Source organism: Nilaparvata lugens, chromosome 6, assembly GCF_014356525.2.
Source record: "Nilaparvata lugens isolate BPH chromosome 6, ASM1435652v1, whole genome shotgun sequence".
NCBI classification, from domain to species: domain Eukaryota; kingdom Metazoa; phylum Arthropoda; class Insecta; order Hemiptera; family Delphacidae; genus Nilaparvata; species Nilaparvata lugens.
The window spans coordinates 53,114,875-53,142,224 of record NC_052509.1 but is presented as its reverse complement, the minus strand read 5'-3'; the positions used below and the strand labels follow the sequence as shown (position 1 = coordinate 53,142,224).

Genomic DNA, 27,350 nt, shown 5'->3' with positions numbered 1-27,350 from the left:
TATGTGTGTGTGTATGTCTGTGAACACGATAACTCCATTCCTAATCAACCGATTGACTTGAAATTTTAAACATGAGGTCCTTATACCATCAGGACTCGACAATAAGAAATTCAATAAAATTCAATTGAAGATGGCGGAAAAAATGGCGGATAATTACTAAAAAACCATGTTTTTCACGATTTTCTCAAAAACGGCTCTAAAGATTTTCTTCAAATTTATACCATGGATAGCTATTTATAAGCCCTATCAACTGACATGAGTCTCATTTCTGGGAAAATTGCAGGAGCTGCGTAATATTCTCGAGAAAAATTGCGGATGATTACTAAAAAACCATGTTTTTCACGGTTTTCTCGAAAACGGCTCTAACGATTTTCTTCAAATTTATAACATGGATAGCTATTCATAAGCCCTATCAACTGAGATAAGTCTCATTTCTGGGAAAATTACAGGAGCTCCGTAATATTCTTGAGAAAAATGGCGGATAATTACTAAAAAAACATGTTTTTCACGATTTTCTCAAAAATGACTCGACCGATTTTTTTTTCAATTTCATACCCTGTATAGTTATATATCAGCTCTATCAACTGGCATGAGTCTTTTTCCTGGGAAACTAATGGGGGGTCCATCCCATCCTTGAGAAATGAACTTTGTAACCTCCTTCTCGTGCATGAGGTAGGTAGGTAGAGCAGTTTATAAAAAGAACACAGTCATAGGCAAGATATTTCATCTGTAGAACAGCTGTTTTGACGACTTTTAAAAAAGCATGAATTTCACAATTTACACAAAGGGAAAAGTTCTCTGAAAACAATAATTATATATACACATATTATACAGAAGTCTGATTGTAGTTTCAAATATGTTGCCGCCAATCATCATTATGTTATTCCCCTAAATTATTCTCGTTTAAGAACGGGGCTTACAGTTCAATGAGCAAGGAAAGTTGTGTGAGTGTACCACACCAGATTTTTTTTAATATAAGAAGAATAGTAAAAGAAGGATATATCGACATTCATCAGTGATAATTCTGTATTTGATAAAAGAGTATAAAAGATTTTTGAAATCTTGTTGACAAAGTTATGTATTCGGCAATATAGGTGAATAAATAATGAATATTATTAACTAAACATCTGCTTTTATTACATTTTCTTCAAGAATCTCTTGTAAAAATATAACATTACTTCAATAATGGTTATTATCATTACCTAGAACATGACTTACAGTTATTGAGACAAGAATAGTAAACCAGCGTCTATGAATTTCAGTCTCTATCAGTGCCATTTACAACAACCTAGACTTATTAAAACATAAATCAACTATAAGAAAGACCATCTCAAGCAGCATTTAAAATCAACAAAATTTCGCCCAATAAAAATATAATTGAATAAAAGTAATTTCTACCCACATCCTAGATTTTCAACACAACTTGTCGATTCATCATCCTTAATTTTTCCATAGTTGTATCTCGAGTTACGGTAGGTTGTAATAGTAGGTTCCACAATAGTAACTTTTCTTCTTGTAAGCTCTTGTCTAATTGTAAATTTTAAAGTCAAAATTTTGTCTTAGTTGAGAATTTTTCAGTAATCATAAAAATATTCAAGTTAAATAAACCACAGCACTGTAGTTTTGGGTATGAGTCTATTGTGCCTTTCCTCAAGTTTAATATTTGTACACAATGTAATAAATGAATGATACAGTTATTAATATTCACGAGTATTACTTCTTAAATCCATATTTTGCAGCACGAATATCCAACAATTTTCCACCATCAACTATTTAATCCAGCACACTCATCCCCCAACACACCACTGAAAACCTCAAACCGATGATTCAAGTCTTTCAAGAGATGAACTTTAGCCAGAGTTCCCAGCACACCGTGGCTAGAAGCACACCCGTAGAACGTCCTCAAAATCCTGCTATGCACTAGAGCCATGGCACACATGCTACAAGGTTCTCTAGTCAAATAAATGTAATAACCAGTGCACAGGTAAGGTAACCCAGAGTTTTCAGCTGCGTTTTCACAGATATTTCCTCCTCTTTTCTTGTGTTCCAGAGGACGAGAAGGCTTTTCTGAGCTTTCCACTGTATTTTCACCACTATTAACTTCATTTTTCTTGTGTTCCAGAGAGGAAGACGGCTTAGAAACTTCATAATTCTTCACTGTATTTTCAACACTATCACCTCCACATTTCTTGTGTTCCACTGGGAAAGACGGCTTACAAACTTCAGAGTTTTCCACTCTATTACCTTTACTCTCTTTCTGTTCCAGAGGAGAAGACAGCTTAGAAACTTTGGAACCAAAATAGTAATCTGAATCAGAACACGTCCATGCACCACCCTTCTGTGACCTCGCCACCAGATCAACAGCAACCATAACGGCATGTTTTAGAGGGTGGTTTCCTCTATCATCCGATGCTACACTTATAACCTCATCCAACACAGGATCCACCACTACTGCCCCAACTTTTTCCCCAGATTTACAATGCTTCGCCGCTTCAACAGCCATCCTCATGTATTTCTCATGCTTCACCAAATCCTCCCCACTGAAAACATCACCGTTCAACAAACTCTCCAAATACTTGTTGTCGTGCACACTACACGGCCATATTTTGTTAGCCTCCAAGTACTGCGCTCTAGTGAGCGGTTTCTTACTAGGTACACACATAACCTCAAATTTCTCTCCAAATTTAAACCCCTCTGACACAAGTTTCTCGCGCAAATCTTCCTCACTAACATCACCGACAACTTGCAAGATGACCTTGCTTTTGTTCACACGTTTCAAGTGGTGCAGCCTGGGTATTGGGTACTCGACGCATAGAAACTTAATGAATCTTGACATAGCACTCTTATCGGTCAAGGTGGTGACGTAGACGGCTGTATCACTGTTCACTTTTTCGTACACTTCGTCTGCCAGTACTGCTTTTAGCGTCCACTGGATGTCAGTTGCACTGTTTCTCGCATCCGTAAGCTTCATCTTCTTCTTCTTTTGTTCATCTTCAAACTCGTCGTCAGCTTTCTTGCGGGTAGTCTGGAAAAAGAACAATCAATTAGATAAAACTACATTACCAGAAAAATCTATAATGTAATCATATAATTGAATCATAAATTATATTCTCATTGATATATGTAGCATGTTTAAAAAATTGAAATTCTGTCGTCTGCTACAGGTGAAAGCTACCACACACTGGAATGTGTACATAGAATGCCATGATATAAGAGTTCAAGTCAACTTAATAATCGTAGTTAGTAACAATAATTATAGGCCTCTTATTCTAGTGTGAGAGAGGTTTTTTGCAATATAAAACTACAAAATCTTCATGAGATTCTATAGATGATACAGTGAAGAGAAAATCTTGTAAAACTGTAACAGCAATCGAGCTTTTCCTCGTCGCTGAACCATCTATTGTCGTATACTTGAAATATCAAGTCAAATTTCAGAACAGACGTTTTGCATATAATTAGAAATTATATTAATTCCATAACAAACTGAAAAAAATCTACTAATTTAGAGGTAACAATAATTGAAAGTTAGCTCATTAATTCACAATAATGAATATTTGGATGGTCTTTCATTTTTAATAACAATTTGATTAGAGGGTACATGAGAGTGTGAAATACAGGACTGTCTGAATTGGCAGTTTAAGAAAGTATTTTTCCATTTGCCTGCATATTTTTCAATAGTTTCTGACAAACCGCAACAAGCCTACGCTTTTTTCTACCCCAGATCTGATAAGAATGTCAATAACAACAAAAATAATTAGAATGAATGCATCCAGAGCGGTGTTTTTAGAGAAAGAACACCGCGTTCCATTCCAATTCGGCACTTCTACAACGATCAATATCTGAAGCTGTAATGATCGGTGTGAATGATGGAGTGACTGTCTTATTCACCTTAACCTTCTTCCTCCCATTCTTCTTCTCCTCTTGACACCTACTCTGGCAACGAGCCAGCAGACCAAAAATGATTCTCTCACTCGGCAAGAGGGAAAGTAACAAAAACTGCTCAGAAAGGTCATTTTGGTGAGCAAAGACAGTCAATCGATTTTGAAATAGCTGTTGGGGTTGCACAGAAACTTGTGAGAAATATGCGTATCAAATTCATGTTAATTTTATCGAAAGTGAAACTGAAATTACATTGTTGAGGTTAATAAAATTGAAGAAGCTAACAAACAAAAAGGGTCGGTGTTTGATAACACTAAATACCCGCCAATATCATCTCAAATTGTTGTAAAATATTATTTTCTTTGTGATTGGACAAATCATTTCTGAACAATGATTGTAATTTGTATTACAGTGAGATTGTATTTTTTAAATTATTATTGATTTATTTTTATTTACTTCCCAATTTTAGATAAGGTTACACATAGTCCGAAATGGGGTAAGTCTTGTAGTTGTTCATTTCACAGAAGTGAAACTGGAATATAATTGATGAAATAACTTCATTGCTATGAATCCCACATTGATTGTGGTTCATGTTGTTTATTTTACTTACCAACACTATCAATGTTAGTAAACAATAATATTGGATTATTTAAAATGAAACCGAGAATATATTTCTCTAATGAGACAGTAAATAGTCAGATTTCAAACAGTATATATATAGTCAACTTTTCACAGTGAATAATCAATTTAAAATTTCTGTGTTGTGGTGATGTTTTGATAGATATCCATATCGGATGCAAGGACTTGAAATTGTCACAAACACTAAGTACATCACAAAAATGTTTTAATAAATAATTGTGACAATTTAAATGAATGCTTGTGAAAAGACGTTTTATTCAATAATCCAATACATGTGTAAAAAGCTTTACTTTTGTGAGATTCACTTTCAATTATAATCCAAATAATAAAAATTATATACAAATAATAATCTCAATAATGATAATTATAATCCAATAATAAATATCTAAATAATAATCCAATACATGTTAAAAAAAGCTTCACTTTTGTGAGATTCACTTTAAATTATAATCATCAGCATTCTTTAATCATGTAGACTATAAACAAAATCAATCAATGCTGATATTTTAAATGAATCTCACTATAGACTATTGAAATTAAACATTGAGAAAAATTCACTTACCATTGGTTAAATGCCTACTGCGATTAAATTCTGACACCGATCCTAGCTTCACAGGTGACGCACTGCAAATGAAATGCGTAGTCCAAATACAGACTTTCAATAATTAGAACACCTTCAACAGCAAAAAAATCAATCATAACGAACCAATCACGAAAAACAGACAAGAAGAAATAAACGTTGACATGAACAATTTCAATTTCATGAATACGGTACATTGCTTGAAGACTAGATAGAAGTGAGAAAAGAATCATGAGCAAATTATGAAATGTTGAGCCTAAAAGTAATTAGTAACTGGTAAAAAAGTAAATTCGTATGGTTTTTGTTGGTGGGGAGTCCCTTGCGGAAAGGTTACACCTCACCTGAATAGGCTTTTCTATTCCGAAGCTTTATACAATGCTTGTGATATAATAAATAAAATACTGTTTTGAATATCCCCTCTTTCAACAGCTTTAACCATACAGCATCATGCCTACTGGGTCAGGACTGGTTTTATAAACAGAATAAAATTTCCTAGCATGATGTGGAGTTTCTACAGAAAACAGTATGACAACCTCTCTCAATCTCTTCTCTCTTCAACCATCGAACTAATTGCAATACGTTCAAATAATGCGCAAATCTTCAAGGAGATTTTGCAAAATTTAAATCGCCACAACCGTATTGACGCAACTATGAATAATTAATAGTTTTTGAAAATCAATCAAGCAAATTACCATGCAGACACCCGAACTTGTCCAACAAGTTTCTAAGCTCCAAAGCAGTGAAAGTTTTAAACGGTTTTACTAATTCAGTAACGTTATTTCGAACGGTAGAGATATTTGGAATCTTTTTTCCTAATCGGTATGTCCAATATCAGATTAAATTACTAAACGGATTCTAAATCATTTGTTCCCATGCAAGTCTAGTTATTATATGCGGTTATTCTGGTATTGAATGAAAAAGGCTTTACTTGGTCGATAAAACAGATACATAACATTTTCTAAGTAAATACTGTGTATTGAAATTTTTTTACTGTGTGTTGAAAATGTCCAATATTGCAAGGAGTTGTTCTCAAATATATCCCGTTTTTATTGAAGCCAAGAATATACTGTTATTAGACCTATAGACCTGTTATACTGTTATAGACCTAAATAAATTTTATTTTAAAATACAAAGTTTAAAATTATTGGTTGATAGACTCAAACAAGATATTAAAAAATATAGTTGATGATATTTTCATGTAAATGAGTTTAAAATGTCCAATATAATAAGGAATATAAAAGTATTTGTTTCGATACAAGTCAAGATATATATTGTGGATAATCTGGTTATAAGTAAATTAGATATTATAAAGAATATGTTTATGTTGGTTAATAAAAATATATAAATTATATAAAAAATAGGAGAATAAATTTATAATTTTACAAAACGCATTTCAAGACATGATTTGTTGGACAAGGTTATAAGATAGCCTACTTGAAATTCCTCAACATGGACACAAAATATTAAGAACTTGATGGGATGATAAATATAATTTAAATTTGGACTTTATCTGAATATTTGGATTATTTATAACACAAAATTGAATAATAGAAGAAATTTTCAGCATTAGCCTAGCTTATCTCTTCTTTCCAGAATATTGTATTTTTTGTTTCATCCAACAAATAATAAATATGATGTCATAAAACATTATTAGATAATTAAATAAATATGTGAAAAATGCAAATATTTCGCTTCTTTAACAAATCTAGCCTAGATAAATTAATTGAGTAGAGTCTATTACTTGTATTACTTGCTAAGCTACACAATCTACAAAATATGAGGGAGAATAATGTCAATATTGAAAAGATCTATTGCCTTTCATGTCAACAAGTTCAAATGTTTATATCAGCTTCAATGTCATATTACAGATACTAATGTTTTTCCAGCATGCAATCATGTAAATATGAGAGAATCATTCAAACCAGAACAGCCAAGCAGTTGGCAAAGCAGATTATGTTGATCTGACAAATAATAAAAATCAATATCTAGTATCTTTATTCTGAATAAAAATCAACTTGTGGAGCCATCTTTAGGTTTTTTCAATATACTACTATGTGTATAAAATCAACTACATACTAAGACTACGTTTATAGTAAATTACTAACTATAGTGCCAAGCTGTCAACTATATACAATTATCAAGTGGGGGTTTGCGTTTTAAAGGGTCTCTTCTACTAACATGTCAATTTTTTCAGCATGAAATACTTCAACAGACCACTCCCAGAAAACCACAAGGAATCTCAATTGAACCTCAATTTCCTATGAATCCCAATTCAATTAGGTTACATGTTTTTAGATGAGAAAAAACAACCAATAATTATTCCATTCCACAGAATTCCCCAGCAATAATGGAAAAATGGATACAGTAATGTAAATAATGCAATAAAAGTACAATTATTTAGCTCCAAATAGGCAACCAATCAAATAGGATGAGTCCTTGCCAGTCTATTAAACCAAACTATGTGCAGATGCGATCATTCAATCATCTTTCTCTCTCTGGAGCACTAACCCTTTTGGCCCAAATTAGTCTAGTCTCTCACTCTCTCATCCTTCTTTCTCTCTCAATCTCTATTAGGACTCCTCCTATTCTCCGCATTATCCTACTATCCATTCACAGAATAATTTGCTCCAACATACCAAATGATGATGAATACAATTCAACTAACTTATGTAGTCCACTATTCAACATCGACCTGTTATATTCCATTCTTCTTTTTTTATTATCTTCATTCTTCATTACATTTCTAAATACACTTCCTCATTATTCATCAGCTGAAACACTAATTCAACTTATCCGTTCCTAAGTAGCAACACTACAATGACGCCATGTGACTTTAGCTGTAGTGATATTCACGTTATCAAGTCAATGGAAATGATAGGACGGCATAGTTGTCGAATTTCTTTTCCCACCGTCTTCTATAGTAAATAGTTGTAATTCGAGTCATCCTGGTAAATCTGATCTGATAATTTTCATTTTCATTGAATAGTTAGTATTAATTCTTATAATATTATATCATGTATAACTTTCAATGATTTACCCAATAATTGGAGTTTGTTAATATGCGCCTGTTGAAAAGAAATTTAAAGATTTGGTTGAATAAATTACACTTTAGATGTAAAATAACGTAACTCATTATTAATGTATTGTATTGTTGTAATTCATTCTGTTCTATTTTTTGCATGTAAGTTCAGGATGACTAAATATTATAACACTTTTGAGATTTTTGAGAGCTGAGCCAACAATTAATTAATTAATATCATGATAATTTCAACTGTTAAGTAAATTTAACAGTGTAATAAACTGATAAGTGAATTTAACTGTTAGATTGTAAATTTAACAGTGTAATAAACTGATAAGTGAATTTATTTGAGTAAAAATAAAGTTCACTGATATATGTATATTTATATTTGAATTTACATGTTTTGTATATAGTACCTTGTCAAGCAGCCTCTTTGAGGTTCTCTTAAGATAGCTTATTTATTCAATAAACGTTTTTTCTATTCTATTCTATGTATATTGTGTGAAAATGGAAATTTGAATTGATTGATATTGTTGATTCTTTTAATAATGGTCAATTCTATCTCAAATACCTAAATTTATTATAATCTTCAATAAAATATATATTTTCATAATTTGGTAATACATTTTAATAATTCTGGTAGCTAATTATATTTCTACATAGCCTACAAATAATTTAGCAAGTGAGCAGAGCTAGAAAATGATGGAGCTATCTACTTTGTCTCATGACAGACAAGGATAGCAAACCACTGTTAAACAGGTGCTGCCTTTATATTGTGAATCTCACTATAGTTTATCAGTAGGGCTCGCTTTTCATTGTTGACAATGGTTTTGGAATGACAGGCAGAGCTCATCTTCTGGTGAACTTGATATAGTAGTTGGTTGCATTAATTTTAATAATTGTGTATCTTGACTGAATAAATAAACTAAAACAAAATCTCTCAGTTTCATTTCTACCCATTTGATTAAAGAAAACTAACTGGTAGAAATGAATTACTGGGTTGGAGGGACATGTAAAAAAAAACTATGCAATGGAACCAAGAAGAAACAAAGTTTTACAGAAAGATACGTCAAGTGTCAAAAGCTCAGCGAAGGAACTCTCAAAACTTGGCAGACTGAAGAGCGTACTTTCAGTCTCTAATTTGTAATTTATTTTTGCCAAAATTCAACACTTTGCCAAAAAGAAACAGCAAAACCCCATTGAATCCCTGTCTCAGTTCTATAGTTTCAAATAACGCATCTTCTCTGAATCAATTGTCATCCATCTGTTGGGAATGTATTGACTAGTTCAGTTGACAGTAAATTATCAATAATCAGGAAAACGCACATTTCTAGAAATTCTAGAACGATTAGAAAATCGAACTAATGGAAAAAGAACATTCCATAACGAAAATAGCATTGATTAAGCAACAGTGATGAAGTAGATAGAAGAAATTTTTTTAAGAATGTTGAAAAAGAATTGGACAAGTCAGGGGTGCCCACAAGGGGGGGGCATGGCGCAATTTGCGCCATCAACATTTTTTGGGGGGGGGCATGATTTTTTGTATATTTTATGTCAACATTTTGAATTATGATTAAAAAATCAAGGTATTAAATAGAGATATCCTAATGTAGTTAATTTTTCCCACCTGTACAATGTTATATTTTGCTAAGTGTAACTCAATATAAAGCATAATCACAATTGATAATGTTTTGTATGCAGGAATTATAGTAATTTTAAGCCTATGAGTTTGAAGGTAAATCTTTGACAAAAATAAATTATAACTTCATCATTAACTATTATTCTGATCTCCTTTGCTTCATTTTAATTTTTAATGGTCCTGTGTTTGAGTTTCCTTGCTGTTGCAAGAAATATGCGATATTTTTCTCATTTTCACAGTCTCGACAGTTTTTCGATTTAAACAGTAATGCAAGATCAATTTAGGGCAACTAAGCTTATAGAGCATGGAATTTTCTCTCATTTAAGACCAATTGCAAGTTTCTATCATGTATTGTACTCATTTTAGAGACTCTTTAATAACAGTAAAATCGCAAGAAAAATGAGAAAATAAAGATCATCATTCAATTGGCTGTAACTTTTTAACGGTATTGAAAACAGAAGTATAATTCATGGGAGTGAAAAGAGGAGAATTCATCACAACCTCGACTACTTTTTTTGATTTTTTATCTGAAGTGTTCCACAAGATACGCAACGTTGCATATGCGAGACTGTGAAAATGGGGGAAATATCACAAATTTCTCGCACATTCAAAGTTGTGTATCTTGTGGAACACTTCAGATAAAAAATCCAAAGAGTAGTCCTGCGCGACCAGTCAATTCATTGGACATTTTATTATCTTTAATATTATAAGAGAATGCTTTTTCTCGATAAATTCGAGGTTCTCGAGATTTAATGGAAAACTTAAAAAAAGCCCAAAATACAGATAGAACCATCGAAAAAAATTCTTTCGGGGCTGTTTCCTGAAAAACGATCATTTGACTGGACTATAAGTTGTTATCCTATTATATTAAGCGAGCAATTTCTGTATAACAGTTTATATTTTTATATTTTTTATCTGGCTATCTCGTTATATGGTTATTTATGTTCAACAGATCTCGGAAACGGCTCTAACGATTTTCACGAAATTCGGAATATAGTAGGTTTATGATATCAAAATTCGATTGCACTAGGTCTCATCCCTGAGAAAACTCCCTAAAGGACATGAAAAGGATAATTCATCCTTGGAAAAACAGATGATGATTTCGTCTGTGAATAAATCACAGACGAAATATATTTTTCGTAGTGAATAAATCAAAATTCGGGTAAGTAACAGTTTTGGGCCGTGCCTGTTAGTACTTCCCCAATCATTTTAAAGAAATGATTATCAAGAATTATTACGAAAGAAGAAATTATACTAAATATTCATAGTTCATACAGGAAGGTTCTATCTAATCACAGTGGATTGAGATTAATTCGCAGAGGAATGCAAACATTTCTCTCACAAAAGCATGTTAAATCTTAATCCTGATTCATTTCACGTGAACCAAATCACAGAAGACCATCTCAAAAAGATAGCTTATCTGATTGGTTCTACTGGAATTAATCAGGATTAAAATTTAACCGGCTTTTGTACAACTGTCACTAAGTACCCGATTGAATTATGTACAAAAGTTCAACAGCTGAGTCATAATTTTGTCTCAGTCCCACACACATGCACTCGCTCACTCACTTCCATCATCAACAGATGCCGAAATTATCAGCTGTTTTTCCAAGGATGAATAAATTCTTCTAATGTCCTTCAGCGAGTTTCCCCAGGGATGAGACCTAGGGTAATCGAATTTTCATATTATAAACCTACTATGTTCTGAATTTAGTGAGAATCGTTAGAGCCGTTTTCGAGATCCGGTGAAATACAAACATATAAACATCTAAAAATTTAAACATCAAAACATCTAAACAGAAATTGGTCGTTTGATAGTATAGGATTTAGAATACCTAAACTTGCCGACATTATATTGTATGAATAAAATCGTTCCAAATTTGTATGAATGTTTACCAAGATTGCTATGCAATATTCTTTTGCAATAAAGAATTATCAATGATATTATTATTCAACTTTTTATAAGTAACCTTAACATTTAAAAAGCAAAGCCTCCCTTACTTATCTTTTAATATCCTATTAAAATATGTGTCATGTAGTTTTTCCTGATGTAATGAAGTTCTTTCTAGTCCTCCCGAACAAGAACGGGTGCACTGCTAGTCTCAAAAATAATATCAAAAAGATACTTTATTTCTATTTTAAAGAGATAAGAAACGATGGTATATATTTTTACAATATTATGAAAACAGAAAGAATTCCTCACAAGACCAAAGGTAAATAATGTCCTATGGAAGATTAGAATGTAGAGGTGCGTACAGATATACGCGCCGCGAACATGAGCAATTCACTTTTAATCAGCTGATTATATCTGTATTTTTACAGAAACGGTAAAATACAGATATAAAAAGCTTGGAATCAGCTGATTAAAAGTGAATTGCTCATGTTCGCGGCGCGTATATCTGTAAGCACCTTAAGATGTGAATTTTATTGTCATACACTGACTAATGTTAAAAAGTAAAGAGTTGGGAGTTGGGGTACTTTGGGGGGGGGGGTCATTACACATGGATTGGGGGGGGCATCACACTTGAATTGGGGGGGGGCATGCGCCATTGGCCTTGGGGGGGCTGGGCACCCCTGGGACAAGTAGTAGTTAGTACTGAAATATCACCTTCACAAATAAACAGAAATTACAAGCAGATTTTCTTCTATTCAAAAGATTTATAAATATTCATAGTTTGATCATGTTCAAATATTGATTAAGCATCAGAGAAGAAGGAAGGGTTGACAAAAGTTTAAAATTTGTCAGTTCCCTTACAAATATTGTAATCTATACATTAAAACATTCAATAATTTACCAATACTTTATTTAAAAGTTAATATGGGCTAATCTAGTAAAGTATTTAAATGCTACCCAACTATAGAAGGTTAGTTTATTATTTAGTGACTTACTGCTGTACTACAACATACCACAGAAGGTTAGGTGACACTTCATTATAGAAATATAACAGGTTATAATCAGTCTTTCACCAAGTCTAGATATATCCAGTTGGAATATGTTAAGTTAATAAAATTCTGCAATCTCCCAATATTTGGCAATTATGATTGTGATGATGATGATGATGATTATGTTTATTGAGCTTATGTTTGCTTTAGAACCACTTCAGCCTGTCAGAAAAGCAAAAGGGAGAAAAATGGAAAATATTAATATACTTTCTCTGGCAAAATCAATCACACCTGCCTAAAATTCGTGCAATTAGTTTGGAAAGTCTAGCATGTGCAATAAACTACGGCACTTGAAAGAAATATATCTTTTTTAAAATATATGAAGATTTATTGTCAGACGAATTAGGTGGTGAATGACCTAAGCCAATCCAGTAATAACTTAACAATTTCTTGCTTAATAAAATATAATTGATTATTTTGAACGAGAATGAACAGTTAATATTAAATCAATAAACCTGTATCAGCTACCTTCTATAGAAGGCATTGACAAGAAAGAGGATCGGCAACGTTTTTCTCCTATCTATCTTGACTGCCATTATAACGTGGACCTCACTATAAATATATAGTGTATGTAGAATGTTGAAGAAATAAAACACATTTGTGTACACATAAGACTATACTTTATTAAGAGCACGCAAGACCGACCTTCCGACATAACCCCATCCATCACCCGACTCACAGCTCGCAATGATAATTACAATAACCAAATACCATACAACATGTTTGGCTTATTTTCATTTATTTAGATAGAACTCGACAGGAGCAAAACTTCATGTTACTTTCATAAGCCTACTCTAGTGGATGAAATATTACTGTCTCTAAATGTCTCCGTCACTCTCTCTTTTTGCAGACCTGGCAATGTATTAAAGAAATATTGAATATCAAAATATCTGAGGCAGCCATTCAATTCAATTCAATTCTGAGAGTATATCTTTCTATACTATAAATATACTTACATGACCCATACAAAACACTAAAGTTAGAATCCTCAAACAAACAGCATTGGGCGAATGAGAAGCACTTTTATTTGGGGTAATGAGTTTAAAGTGAATTTCACAATAGCATTATAGACTTGCAGACATTTATCATAGGCACGAATAACAGCCATGGTTGGTTAATATTGCTTCAAATCGTCACAACTTATTTATTAAAATATCAACAAACTATTTTCATTTGTTACACCATTACCAAACTCTAGTAAATTCGGTGTGTCAACCGAAACTACTCTCTAAATTCTTCAACAAATCAATGGTTGAGGCAACTTCAAGTCATCTGATTCAAATCGTGGGAGAAATTATTAGGATATGATAACCAGGAGCTACACAAATTGAATAGGATTCAAGGTTTTAACCAAAACACCATGGGACTAAACAATGAGATGGTTAGAGTGGTTGAATCAACAGATCAATAGACAAATATGGATAGAGAGAAAAAGAGAGACAGTGAGTGGTGTTGACATTCGCGTATGCAAACTTGTTTGAACGATAAAAGAGCCACACTATTGTTATCTTGTGTTTCTTGATCCATGAAGAACTTAGAAGATTCCGATGCAATATCTCAAGTAAAAGGCTCTACTGATAAAAAATCAGACATCAACTGAACGGAACTATTCGAATTAATCATTGACTAGATTAAAACAGAATGTATCATACACATTTTCTCATATTACAATGTACATTGAATTAGTAAATTTTTGGGTATGGACTAAATGAAATGAACTTAAATTGAAAATGGACTAAATGAATTGAAATTGAAAATGGACTAAATTAATTGAAATTGATGTCGATGATTTGAAGCGGTTGGATTCAGAACTGATTCTAAATTGAAGAAGTATTGGGGATAGAAAATTCCATAAGGTAACATGTACGGTAGTACAATTTAGACATTTATGTGATTAAGCTTAAAAATTGCCAAAGACGAATTTATTTTCCAATATTTAAATAACATCAGCGCGCAAGTTTAATTTTTATTTGCTATTATAAATAAATTTAGGTTTTTATATGTTTGTTATTTAAACATTATACATCAAACATTTTGGTAGAGAGTTAGTGGGAAGGATATTTTGAATATTCTTTCCGAAGAATGGACATTGATATGTCCAAAGCTCCGCCAATTTATGTAGATGCATAACAATATTATCTATAGTTATCACAAATTGCTTTATTCATATCATATACAGTTCAATAATAATTTTCTTAGTCTATATTATGTAAATTCATCAGTAATTTTGCTGTATTGTAAGCTATTGTATATAAGTGTATAAGCCAGTATATATTGTTGTAATCTACATGAATAAAGTACTCAATCAATCAATCAAGTGTGTATTAGGACTATTTTCTGTCTGAGAATTTCTATAGCAATTGTGTAGGCCTATATGATTTCTATCAATTCAAAGAAAAAAATATTTCGTAAGAATTTTTTTTCAATGTTGAGTTAAATCTATCAACAACCATCAAACATAATTCTTGATCTACAAATAAAATCATTCTTACTTTTCAGAAGTTTTAGACAACCAAGTCTAATATCACACTTTTACGTCGCACCACACATGTGTGACCAATCACACACAGTTTAAGAACAATAATTGCAATCCTTGGTACCACATTTCAAGTGACAATTTTACTGATCAAAACATTCTAAATCGTACCCCTGCTTCCTGTCGAAGATCGAAAATAAAAATAAGAGTTTTGTTATTAGGCATATGACTCACAATATTACACAGACCTAGACTACCAATTCTGTCATTTTTATAAGTCAAAAAATCTGAGCTATTGAATTTGATAAGAATGTACACAGACTAAAACTTTCAAACAACTGTAACACTGCAAAAGCACTGGCCAGCTTCTGACAAAACACTGGCATTCACCAAACACAACGATCAACTACCAAATTAAACACTGTCAACGCGACTACTCAATGAACTGGGAAGCGCCTACATAAATTAATAAGCAACTCATTGACAAGACCAAGCAACCAACTAAGGCAGCTCAAGTGAGACACACCATACAGAGCGCTCGTTTTTCTACTCAAATAATCTGTTATCAAACGCGAGTGTACAGTACCACACTCACTTTTTATTATTTTACAGCCGCTCACACAATCACTGTTACAGATAATAAGGCTGAGAAAAATTGCACTGAAGTGAATGGTTTTTGGAAAGTTATTGTTCTGATAGTCATTTACATCAAGAAGGGAGATAATGAGATTTTTAATATAGTTGATTCTGTTAGTGCAGGATGTATCAATGATTTCGCCTATAATATTCTATTGTAGTGTTAAAAAGTAGAATACGGTAACTGATATGGTAGACTAATAAATTATTACTATATACTATTCAAAATTTGACACGATATATCCAGAGTAGACTGTTGTTCTTCAATCTCTATAATAAATATTCTTAATAAAAACTATTTTAAAATCTGAAACAAAAATATACTAGGCTAGTAATATTACAATTAGTTATTTTCTAATCCGAAACATAAGGTTGATGAAGCCTATGACATCGTTACCATGAGTTTCAAGTTATCTTGGGTCTTTGACTAAATAAAATCAATATTCATTGAAATAATAGAATCCGATTGAAGAGAAGAATGTTAGGTTCAAGTTGAATTATTGTTCTTTCAACTGTCAATTTAACAGAAGCTATAAATCTTTCAACAAGGAATTAGGACAAGCAGTTAAGACTTTCATAACAAGGACTGTTAGGAACGGGGTCAAAGTTAATGTAGAATAATATTTCATGAGATTTACCGTATGTATACAATAACATCAAATAATAATGCTTTTTAAAGCAAACTAAAAGCTTGCTACATTACTATTAAGTCTATAGTACAGTAGTTAAATTATAAAAAGATACAAAATTCAATAATTGACAAAATATAAAGAAGTTGATTGTGATTGATTTACAAATAGGCTAATTTTGATTTAGAGTTTTTTGAAAATTGAATTACAGAGTACGCTACTTCTGAAATATTATCAAGTTACATTATTATTCTATCAGTGGCCAACAAAGAAACTAATCAACTTACAGTTAACATAATTCTTTAATTAAGACTCTGAGAAAAAAAATGTTAAAATTTAACTAATGTAAGGTTATAAAAGCGGGTAGCAGAAGAAAAAATGAATTCTCTTATCAAAATAGGCATCATCATATAATTTAACTCTTAATTTCAATATTTCAACATTTATTCTACATAGCAATGGGCTGCTGATTTACATGATAGCAGACGATAAAATTCAGAAATGGTTAAACAATTTCTTGACATTTTGTGCGCGTATAAATTTTCTTATCCCTATCCTGTCTAGGCTATGAAATAGAGATAGTCTAATATATTATAACCTACTTTGTCAATGGGTTTGTTCAAAAACGCAGAATATGGCTTTTTTACTAATAAGACCTTATAAATTATTGTTGTTTAAGTTGAACCTGTGACGAATCTAAATTAATTAACACTTGAATTGAGAATTCGACTTACCAAACAGAAATTCAAAAGAAGAAATTAATAGCACTTGTGATGCTAATCCGCCATCTTCTAACTTCTTCACTATTATTTTCTGTCTCTGTCCAAAGTCCAGACGACAACCAATAGACTGCTTCCGTACTCACTCACAACTGTGCAAAATTCTATTCTACTAATTTTTCATATAGATACAATATAAAATCATTTATTCGTTTTTGATGCTTGAAAATCTGTTCAAGAAGTTTTTTGTTTCGCATTATTTTTTACATTGCTATGATCAAATTAACTATCAACCACTCTATTTTCTATTTCGTGTCGATGACTAGACAATTGATACTGGCGGTAAAAATTTGAATTCTGCGGCAAAAGAACTAAATGAAAATTTAAACTACTAATTTTAAGTACATTAGTTTGTCTTTGCTATTGAGATACAAATTAATTCAACTGCAAAATTAATTAAAATGTAAATAGCTAAAATCATCCTATTGTCTGTATGTCCGAAGAACATGTGTTATTGAATCTGTCATATTGTACGTTAATCAATCTTATTGAATAAAAACGATTGATTTCAAAAATAAAGATTAAAATTTTCAAATCAACATTTTAAAGTTGAGAAGCTAAAAATTTGTTATACATAATGGCGGAACAAAATAATTATTTCAAGGTTAATCGAGGACTCAGGCATTTCCGTGAGTGAATCCATTTTTAGTAGGCTACATCGTACATAGGAGACTAGCATGATATGCCTATAGTAATAATTATTAACTAAAATAACTAAATACCTTAATTATTTTACATGGATATCAAAATTAAATTGCAGTTGAGATTATATAAATTTTATAAATGAACATAAAATTTAATTTTTGGCAATTTTTATAAAAATAAAATAATGATTGAAGCAACTTAATTAACAAAAATATATCACCAACTATCCTAAAGATTATAACAATAAGCCATCTAGCCTTCCTACAAGAAAATAATAGGTTTATTTAGAAGGATGATTTATTACTTTGCGAAAAGTACGGTAAAGTAGATTTGTTTAGGTTGTGTTCTAAATACAGGCCCAGTACTAGACGATTAAAAGAGAAAATACCAACATACGGGTACCAAATTGGATACCGTACACTATAAGACTATCTTCAATTGTGTGCAGTCATATCTTATTTTGAATTTGATATATCACTAGTACACTTTTTTAAATTGCTTCTATTGTAGATTTAGTCAATTTAATATGTGTATTAATCTTTTAACAGGTCAGGATATGTTGGAAGCTGATTACATAGAATCTGGACCCTTGAAATATGATGCTACTATTTTTGGTCCCCATGTTGATGGCACTAAAAGACAAGTAGCATTTGGCAGATGGGCTATCCCAAAACTTGTAAACATTATTGAATTTCTTAAAGTTTTTATTTCAAACAATAACTGATTTGCTCAGTACATTTTGAAGCTGGAGACTCATAATTCAATCTTGTTATAGAATGATTATTATGTAGGCCTAGCGTACTTGTTATTCAAATCAATTATTCCTACTTGAAATTTTACTCACAAGTTACTTGAAAGTTTTGCTTTAGATTGTCGTAAATTACTTGAAATTGTCACATCAACTTATTATTTATTGGATTCTTGAGAAAATAGTTTTCTTGTTATTGCTATACTATTATAAATATCTAGCAAACTCGAAAGGAATCATCAATTTACTAGAGGGTTTAGTAGAGCATGATAATTAGATGATGATAATGTAGGTAGTGAATAGAAATAGTTTCTCAATTTTTAATGAAAAAGTAGTTATGACTATTTCAAGTCAACAATATCTACCACATCACCTCTACTGCAACTCCTCTATTGCGTTATATTATTCTTATAGAGTAAAATATTTTGTAAAATCGAGTAAATTTGATCGAGCTAAGCAATGCGGTTAACCTCTTGTAAATAAGACTGAAAGATACCTTTATATCCAATCTATTTCCAGTGGATACAGAAAAAATATTTTCAACGAACATAGAATTTTTTATTAAAATTATGGAACTCCTTAACATGATATGAACTTTCTAGTAATAATCTTGGAATGCGTAATTATTACGAAATTTCATTTTTGATACTTGAATTAGATTAGCCTACTTACCATGAAAACAATTGTTACACATAATTGAACAAATTGGAACAATCTATTGTTACAGAGAAAAGAGTTACTTCACAGTGACTTGACGATTGCCAGACAAGCTTTGGTGTCCCTATTGGATTTTGCACATGATCCAGAACAAGCACAAGACATTATCAGATTAAATGTTTTGGCAAGGTATGGATTATTCAAATATCAGTAAATTCACATTATTAAAACAAGAAGATTAGTAAAATGTTACATTCATACTGATTGAAGAGAGTACAAGATAATTATACAATACTATACCGTTCATAATATTATTATGATAGCTCATAATGATATCATCTCAATACTTAATGACTATTGTAATCTCAGGAAATTCTCATTGATCATTATTATTATTATTCTTAGCCGTAGAGCTTCTGAGGAGGAAGATGCTGAGTGAAATAAGAATTAATTTCTCCAACTTGGTAAAGTAGGTTTAGTAGTTTTTTTTATTTCCAACTTTTCATAGTTTGAGGGAATGCAGCTTTTCTATTTTCGTTCCATCTTGTTCCGACTCTAGCAGCTTTGTCTCTTCCATTTTATTAATTTCCAATATAAAATTCCAACTACTAATAAGAATCTAATCAAATTTGTAATGATTTCAGAAATTGATCTTTTTGATATCTATTGATATATTATCCCCTCCGTAAGAAACTGATACTACTAATTTCTGGTAGATCTAGTTCTAGGATTAGCAAAACTCATGATACAGCTATTGAACTTTTTTAAATGTATTTATCCCAAGTGTTTTGTTGATTATTATCACTATCACTATATTGGCTATTGTTATGAATAACAGATTGGTTCGAATGATACTATCAGAAGACGACTTCATTCGTTATCATACTCTCTTGGTTTTGAATGTTTTGGCAACTCAACCCAATGGAGCTCAAGCCATTGTCAACAAACAGTTCATTATAAAAAATTTATCAAAAGTTATACCTGATGAAAATCCTAAAATAAGGAAACAGGCAGCGAATACAATTGAAACACTTGGCAAGAGTGTGTTTGGTATGTATCAAATCTATGTTAATGAATAATCAATAGAAAAAGTGTTAAAAAAGTAATGAACATGTCATCATCTTAATTTGATGATGAATTTCAATATTTGAGAGACATTCCAGTTCTAATAGTAGGTAATATTTTTCTTATTGTTAAATACTTTTCTTATTGCTGTTATTGAAAATTTGGTCATTGGGCCATGGTCAATAGAAATCACCCTAATAAACAATATAATTATATTGCGTGATATAGAGCCATTATGAATGGAAGTAGAATAATGTTTACTACTTTTATATACTGAGGATTTCAGCATATGAATGAGAAGTAGCTAATTCTGAATTCTTTCAATTATTTCATTATACCGATATTGATAAAGTGATGACAAGTACCAGTTTTCATTTTATCTTTAATTAATCGAGTTATTGCTTCTAATTTACTATTGACAGCCGGTTTTTTTGTTTTATTTTATTTAGCCGTCCAGGATAGCTGAGACGACTAAGGCGTTGCACACTCCAGAGCCATATGCTAACACTACGTTTAACGCTAAACCACGTTTACTTGTAGATATGGTTGCATTTATGAAAATGTGTTTCATACGAGGTTTAAACGAACAGCTGACATTTCTCCGTTTAAACCGAGTTTCTGCATACGGGCCTCAGTCTGCTAGCTCTACCTGGTTGTGGGTTCGAATCCCATTATAGACACGGACTTTTGATCATGTCCATGAAATCACTCACTCACTTCCCATTACCCACACACAAGCTAAAAGCTTATGTGGGCATCATCCACAAAAAAAATGAAATCACATGCAGTGTAAACTAGGTACTTACTCATTTCTTTGCAACTCACTAATGAATTTATGAATAGTCCATACATGTTGTTTTTTTTCATTCTTTGATTAAAATCTTCGTTTCAACAATTAAAATCACTATTTGATATTTTGTCTTTTTGAAATAATTATTAACAAGACTAGAATAAATGTTTTCAGCATTCTCCTGCTTAATTGATAACGAATTTGATCAGCATCTTGTTGAAAGAGTTGGACTGGAGGAAGATATTGATGCTCTGGTAAATAAAATGCTCCATTTTTTTTCAAATACTATATTTCAAATTTGTCTTTTAATATGTCAATTTAAGCTAGAATCCAATTGAGTACCGTATGTAGGAATGCCGAACTGTCTAAAATATCTTTTTCAACTTTTTGCAAAAAAGTAGTAGTCTATTATTGTGAATAATGACCGATCTGAAAGTTGAAGACTAGAAAAATCTATAGACTACAGTATAATATTAGAATACAACATATTTAATTAAGCGAAATTAAACTTCATCAGGTTTAAGATAGATACAGACTCACTATAGATATTAAAACTTATTGTCAACTGACAAATTATTGTATGTTCATCGGCATAATCGAAATTTGATTGAGAAAATAGATTGATAGGAAATATAACTTTACTGAAACTTTCAATACAAAACTACAAGACTATTCAATTTAGATGAAATGGAATCCATCCTTCAACAAAGAGAAGGCCTAGGCTTTCAAAAACCTTCTTATTGAACACCGTACTCTTGAATATTTACCAAAAGATATATTCTGCCAATAAATTCAAATCAGTATTTAATAGTACATGATTACGGTATTGATTACAGTACAACCTCTTCACCAACAATATTCCCCTTCTCAAACTGATTGAAAAATCAATTGTACTATAATATATTCTGCCAATGAATTATAATCAGTACCGTTATTTAATAGTTCAGGCTTTTTGATTACCGTATATCAACTTTCCCAACAATATTTTATTTTTTTAAACTAATTAAAAAAATCAATTTTTCTCCGTTGAAATTAGGTTGTCCAACTAATGTACTGTACTTGTGACACACAATAAGCTTCGGTTGACGTGTGAGGTTCTTTGAACCTTTGGATCCTTGAATCCGTCCCTTCAAAACATAACATAACTCCTACTTCATTAAAATTTGAACAAATAAATTTGATGTTTTCTTAAAATTTGAATACAGGGCTACTTATTTTTATTTATAAAATATGATTATAGTACATAGTAATTACAGTGATCCACTGAAACTAGTTGTTATAATTTGTATTTTTAATATATTATTTTATTAAATTCAAAAAAGAGTACCGGTACTATATAATTCTATTTTATAAATTTGATGTTGTATAGGCCTAACATGTTCATAATTAATCAATTAAAATTTATTATTTGGTCAATTTTATTCGCATGATATAAATTTCTTCGATGAGTTGACAATCATCAATTATTCTCCTCAAATTTTCTTCAATATTTCCAGATTGCCGTCCTCAGCGCTCTCGAAGCCTTCATGAGCAATTCAGGCAAAGCAACCGACTATGCAATTGAACAAGGACTGTGCGAAACAATTTCAATCTATTTAAGTCACGACAGAGCAGAAGCGAAACTTGCCACACTGAAAGTTCTGCAACTTATGCTGATGAGACGAGCAGGAAAGCTAGCGGCTGAAAACTGTTCGGTGGATATGGTTTTGGAGCTGACTAATCTGCTCGAACACGAAAACGAGGATGTTGTACAGGAAGCTGCCATGGCTTTGGGGCTGCTCTTCATCACCACTAACAGTAAACTCAAAGGTGTTCATTCTAAAACTTTGTTTCAATATTCACTACACTTACCGTACTATACTTCACTATTCTCTAGGAGGATAATCAATTCATTTCTAAAATGCTGTGATTTGATTCTGGTACTTTTGTAAATCAATGCTGCAAACACTATTGAGATTCACTTGAAGCTGTCAGCATTCCTCAAGAGTAACATAGATGCATCGTATTCAACCAATGCTGACAGTTTGAAGTTGCACACAGTGGCGCCATTTCACCAAACTGCTAGGGGGGTGGGGGGCAAAAACCAAGAGGTATGAGGGGGGGAAGGAATACCCAAGGAATACCCCCAAAGGATAGAGGGTCCTGGGTTTTTCCCCATAAATGTTACATTCGAAGATGTTATTATATGCTTCATTTTTTCCAGTTCTATACAAATAATGTGGTTGACGTATCAATACAAACATATACATTATTAGTTATGAAATCATGAAATATTCATTAGAAATATAGGTCTACAGAGAGGCCCTAAAGTATGACTACACTGAAACAGATAATGGAAAAAGATAAATTTTTCTTTTACAATGACAATTCCATTGGGATCATATTCTAATTGGAGAATAACTTTCAGTTAAAAAGCTAAAGAAACATTAAGCTGTTCCCATAATTCTCACCGACTCTGTACATACATTTATGATTGTCTGATTGTGCCCTTTCTTTTGCTTTCACTGTGACATCTTGAAACTTGTTAATTCTCACGTTGAAATTTATGCAATAACTCACTTATTGTGCCCTGATCAATAATATTGTACCCATTTTATATTCAAGCTTCAACTATACCACAGAGAAAAATATATTATGTATTACTCCTTACCCGTATCCATACTTTCAAGGCAATTTTGCTACATTGTTGATACTGTAGAAGGAATTATACTACTACTGTTTAAAAAAGTATTAAATCAGAATGAGATTCTAGGAATTCGTGTAGATAGACCAGTATTTTCAATATTTATTTAATCCTTGGGGGGGCCTAGGACCCCCTGCCCAGGGCCGCCCCGAGGTTGATAGGCGCCCGGGGCGAGATTTTTAAATCGCCCCCTCCCAAGTATAGCGCGGTAAGGTAGTATTTAAAAGTGAAGCTACATTGCTCTTCCAGGAGGAGAATTTCTGGGCTGCATCCTCTCCGTGATAATCATGCTATAAATTTTGTAAGCAGTGTTTAGCAAGCTGATTCCTTTATAGTTGTCACAGGAACTTCTTAGTCCAGTCAATATAGACATAAAAAAGAAGGTGTGCTTGCAATTTATATTGTAGTTTTGATTTTTAAATATATTTTTTGGATACAAAATGAGAGAAGACCGGAACAAATAGTCCAGAACCTCGTATTTTCAGTTCATTCACCAGTTTTCAGCTATTTCTACCAAATCCAGTAATCGGACGGAAAAATTTGCTCCAGCCTTTGTTTTAGATTATTAAATTCTGAATAAAATGAGATCATTCGGAACAATCTATCCCAATAAGTACTGAGTTATGATTTCTCAAAAATTAGTAAAATTAAAAAAAATCAATTCTGATGAATTTTAGTTTTTAATCAACAATATCTTCCGATTGTTAACATTAAGTTAGAGGTATAATTCAAAATCCCTCTGGGACTCTACCTGATCTTAGATTGTAGAGCATAAAAATACGCTCAGAGGGACTTTGAATTATATATAACTAAATGATAACAATCGGAAGATATTGTTAATCATAAACTAAAGTTCATGAAATTGATTTTTCCTTTAAATTTTACTCATTTTTGAAAAATCATAACTCAGTACTTATTGGATATAGAGAGTTCCGAATGATCTCATTCTATTCAGAATTTTATAATCTAAAACAAAGCCTAGTATAGAGCAAATTTTTCCGTCCGATTACTGGATTTGGGAGAAATAGCTGAAAACTGGAAAATGAACTGAAAATACGAGGTTTCTGGGCAACTCTGTATCTAGCACAAGAAAATTTTGCATGAAAAAATTGGTTCTGGACTTTTCTCATGTATCCGGATAATATATTAAAAAATATATTAAAAATAGAACTACAATATTAATTAATTAATTCGTTTATTTCACTGCATTTTTACAATTGGTAATACAAATACATACATTAAGCATAATGATTGAACATTACAATTGGTAACACAAATACATACCTTAAGCATAATGATTGAACATATATAGATGATAATATTAAGCATGTAACAGAAAAAAACACAGTCCATCCCTCTTTAGGCTAAACTTGTGTTGAGGGATGTCTCGCTCTCTAGTTGAGTCAACTTAATTATAATACAATAACAATTTTGAGGTATCAAACAATAAAGTAAATTTTATACAATAATCAGTGTGCTTTTCACAAATGGAATTAAATAGAGAATGCATTTATTCAAATGCTAATTATGTAATAATATTCGTTAAATAATAATTGCTTTTCACAAGATGGGATTATGAATCTTTAACAATAAATTACCCAGAAAAAAATAAGTAAAAAACAAGCCTAGATTTGAATGAAGACAGCAAAAAAAATTGTAAATAATATCACACCTCCATTAAACGTTTTTCTTCATAGAAGCGATTAAGTCTATTCTTAAACAAATTATAACTGGATGCATCTGATATATCTGATTGCAGTTTATTGAAAAGTCGTGGTCCCTTAGCAAAAGCATGTAAGGAGGCCACTCTACTTCTTGTGAAGGGTTCTTTTAATTTATTAGCAAGATTTCGACGAGTGGAATATACATGTTCATCCATAACTGGAAACTTTGAACGTCTTAAATACACAAACTTCAAAAAATTTATTTCAAATAGGGTATCAACACTAAAAACGCCAAATTCTCTATACAATACTTCGGTTGGATATCTTATGGGTCTCTTTAAACATATTTCTATTATTATTCTATAAAGAATTATGAGAGGTTGCAAAATTGAATTCCTACAACTTCCCCAGGATACAATACCATAGCAGATAATTGACTGTATCAGTGCCAAGAATACCATTCTTAATTGATAGATAGGAAGGACATTCCTTAATTGAACGAATTTATAAATTAATTTTCTAAGCTTTGAACAGATGTATGAAATGTGCGTTCTCCACCGTAAATGTACATCCAATACTACACCTAAATATTTTATTTCGTTTTCTTTCTCTAATGTAGGACATCCACAGCTGTAGTATGGACTGACACAATTTATATTATGTGATACTAGTTTACAGTCAGTATTATCTGGAGGCAATCCAGAGGACGACAATGAAAAGGGAAGAAATCTAGTTTTTTGAATATAAATTGCAAGCACCAATGTATATAGTGAATGGACTATAAATCTTCCTTTTTGAAAAGAGATTTGAATGTAGCCACTTTCCAAACTTCTGGGATCCTCAATTGTCTCCAGAACATATCATTTATCAAATGGAGGAAGTGACGTTTGAAGAAGAGTCCCCCATATGCTTGAACAGCTCCATATAACCATCCGGTCCAGCTTGTTTTATTTTATACTCTTTTCTAACCTTGTATTCTGTAGACTAAAACAGATTTAATTTCTAACTTCCGTTGATATTCCTAAATTGAAACATTTTTAATTTATTTTAAATTGAAAATTTTCAATTTTGGAATTTCAACGGAAATTTAAAAATAAATCGGTTTTAGCCTGCTGAATACAAGCTTAGAAAAGAGTAGTATAAGTAAGATAAGAAGTTTTATCACCCAGCTTGAGACAATGAAGCGACCAATGACGATTTACAGGTTGCAGGGCAGTGGGCCACTACCTCCGTAAACGAAGCTGATCAGCTTAAATCGACGAATTTTTATTGGTGTAGAAGCACTACCTGTGCTGACGTCACACGAATGCACTACGGCTTTGTTTACGGTGATAGTGAGTGGGCGCGCACAGGCTCACTCAATGACTGGAAAAATATACGCCTATGCTATGCGTAGAGTGACTGTATTTACCAAAGTTTAGTCAGAGAACGTCAAGTTTTTATTGTTTATGCTACAATTCACACTACACATAAAAGTAATGAGTTATACATAGAAATGGATTGATAAGAAAATGGTTCAAGACTTTTAACGTGAAGGTGAAATAAATATACTTGAACTTGAACCGATAATGTCTGGGCGGTAAACATTATACGACCGCGGCGCCCCCCTAGCCACGGCGCCCGGGGTGACCGCCCCGGTCGCCCTGCACCTCCCCTCCCCCTAATTGGCGCCACTGGTTGCACAGGAAAAGCAGTCGTGGCTCTGGAGTTGCACTTCATTACCACCAACGGGTAAACTAGAATGTTACGTTACATAACATTCACTCTTCAAATAATTTATTTATTTAAAAATATTCAATTGATGTTTGTTTAGTATTTACATGAAAATATAAAATCAAAGTGCCTTCTTCTCAACTTCATTTTATTTCTCACAACATGT

The 27,350-nt window shown here is 31.9% G+C and overlaps 2 protein-coding genes across 5 annotated transcripts; one reads left to right on the top strand and one right to left on the bottom strand.

Moving 5' to 3' along the window:
- Nucleotides 1-1,115: 1,115 nt before the first annotated feature.
- On the bottom strand, nucleotides 1,116-17,269 carry LOC111053482 (probable inactive tRNA-specific adenosine deaminase-like protein 3). Of its 3 annotated transcripts, none has more exons than XM_039431252.1 (3): nucleotides 17,175-17,269; nucleotides 5,081-5,142; nucleotides 1,116-3,025 (listed from the first exon to the last, which is right to left on the bottom strand). In XM_039431252.1, the coding sequence occupies exons 2-3, from the start codon at nucleotides 5,081-5,083 to the stop codon at nucleotides 1,766-1,768; spliced, it is 1,263 nt and encodes a 420-aa protein (XP_039287186.1). In that variant the 5' UTR covers nucleotides 5,084-5,142; nucleotides 17,175-17,269; the 3' UTR covers nucleotides 1,116-1,765. The 3 variants fall into 3 exon arrangements, with proteins under 3 accessions (XP_039287186.1, XP_039287187.1, XP_039287188.1); XM_039431253.1 differs by having other exon boundaries at nucleotides 5,081-5,192; nucleotides 17,175-17,233; XM_039431254.1 differs by lacking the exon at nucleotides 17,175-17,269 and adding an exon at nucleotides 15,192-15,775.
- Nucleotides 17,270-17,558: 289 nt separating this feature from the next.
- On the top strand, nucleotides 17,559-22,933 carry LOC111053478 (radial spoke head 14 homolog; the record flags this gene model as incomplete). Of its 2 annotated transcripts, none has more annotated exon segments than XM_022340376.2 (6): nucleotides 17,559-17,848; nucleotides 18,413-18,540; nucleotides 19,340-19,458; nucleotides 20,108-20,319; nucleotides 21,299-21,378; nucleotides 22,621-22,933. In XM_022340376.2, coding segments are annotated over 6 exon segments (904 nt in total), but the record flags the coding sequence as incomplete, so codon positions are not given.
- Between the last annotated feature and the right edge of the window lie 4,417 nt (nucleotides 22,934-27,350).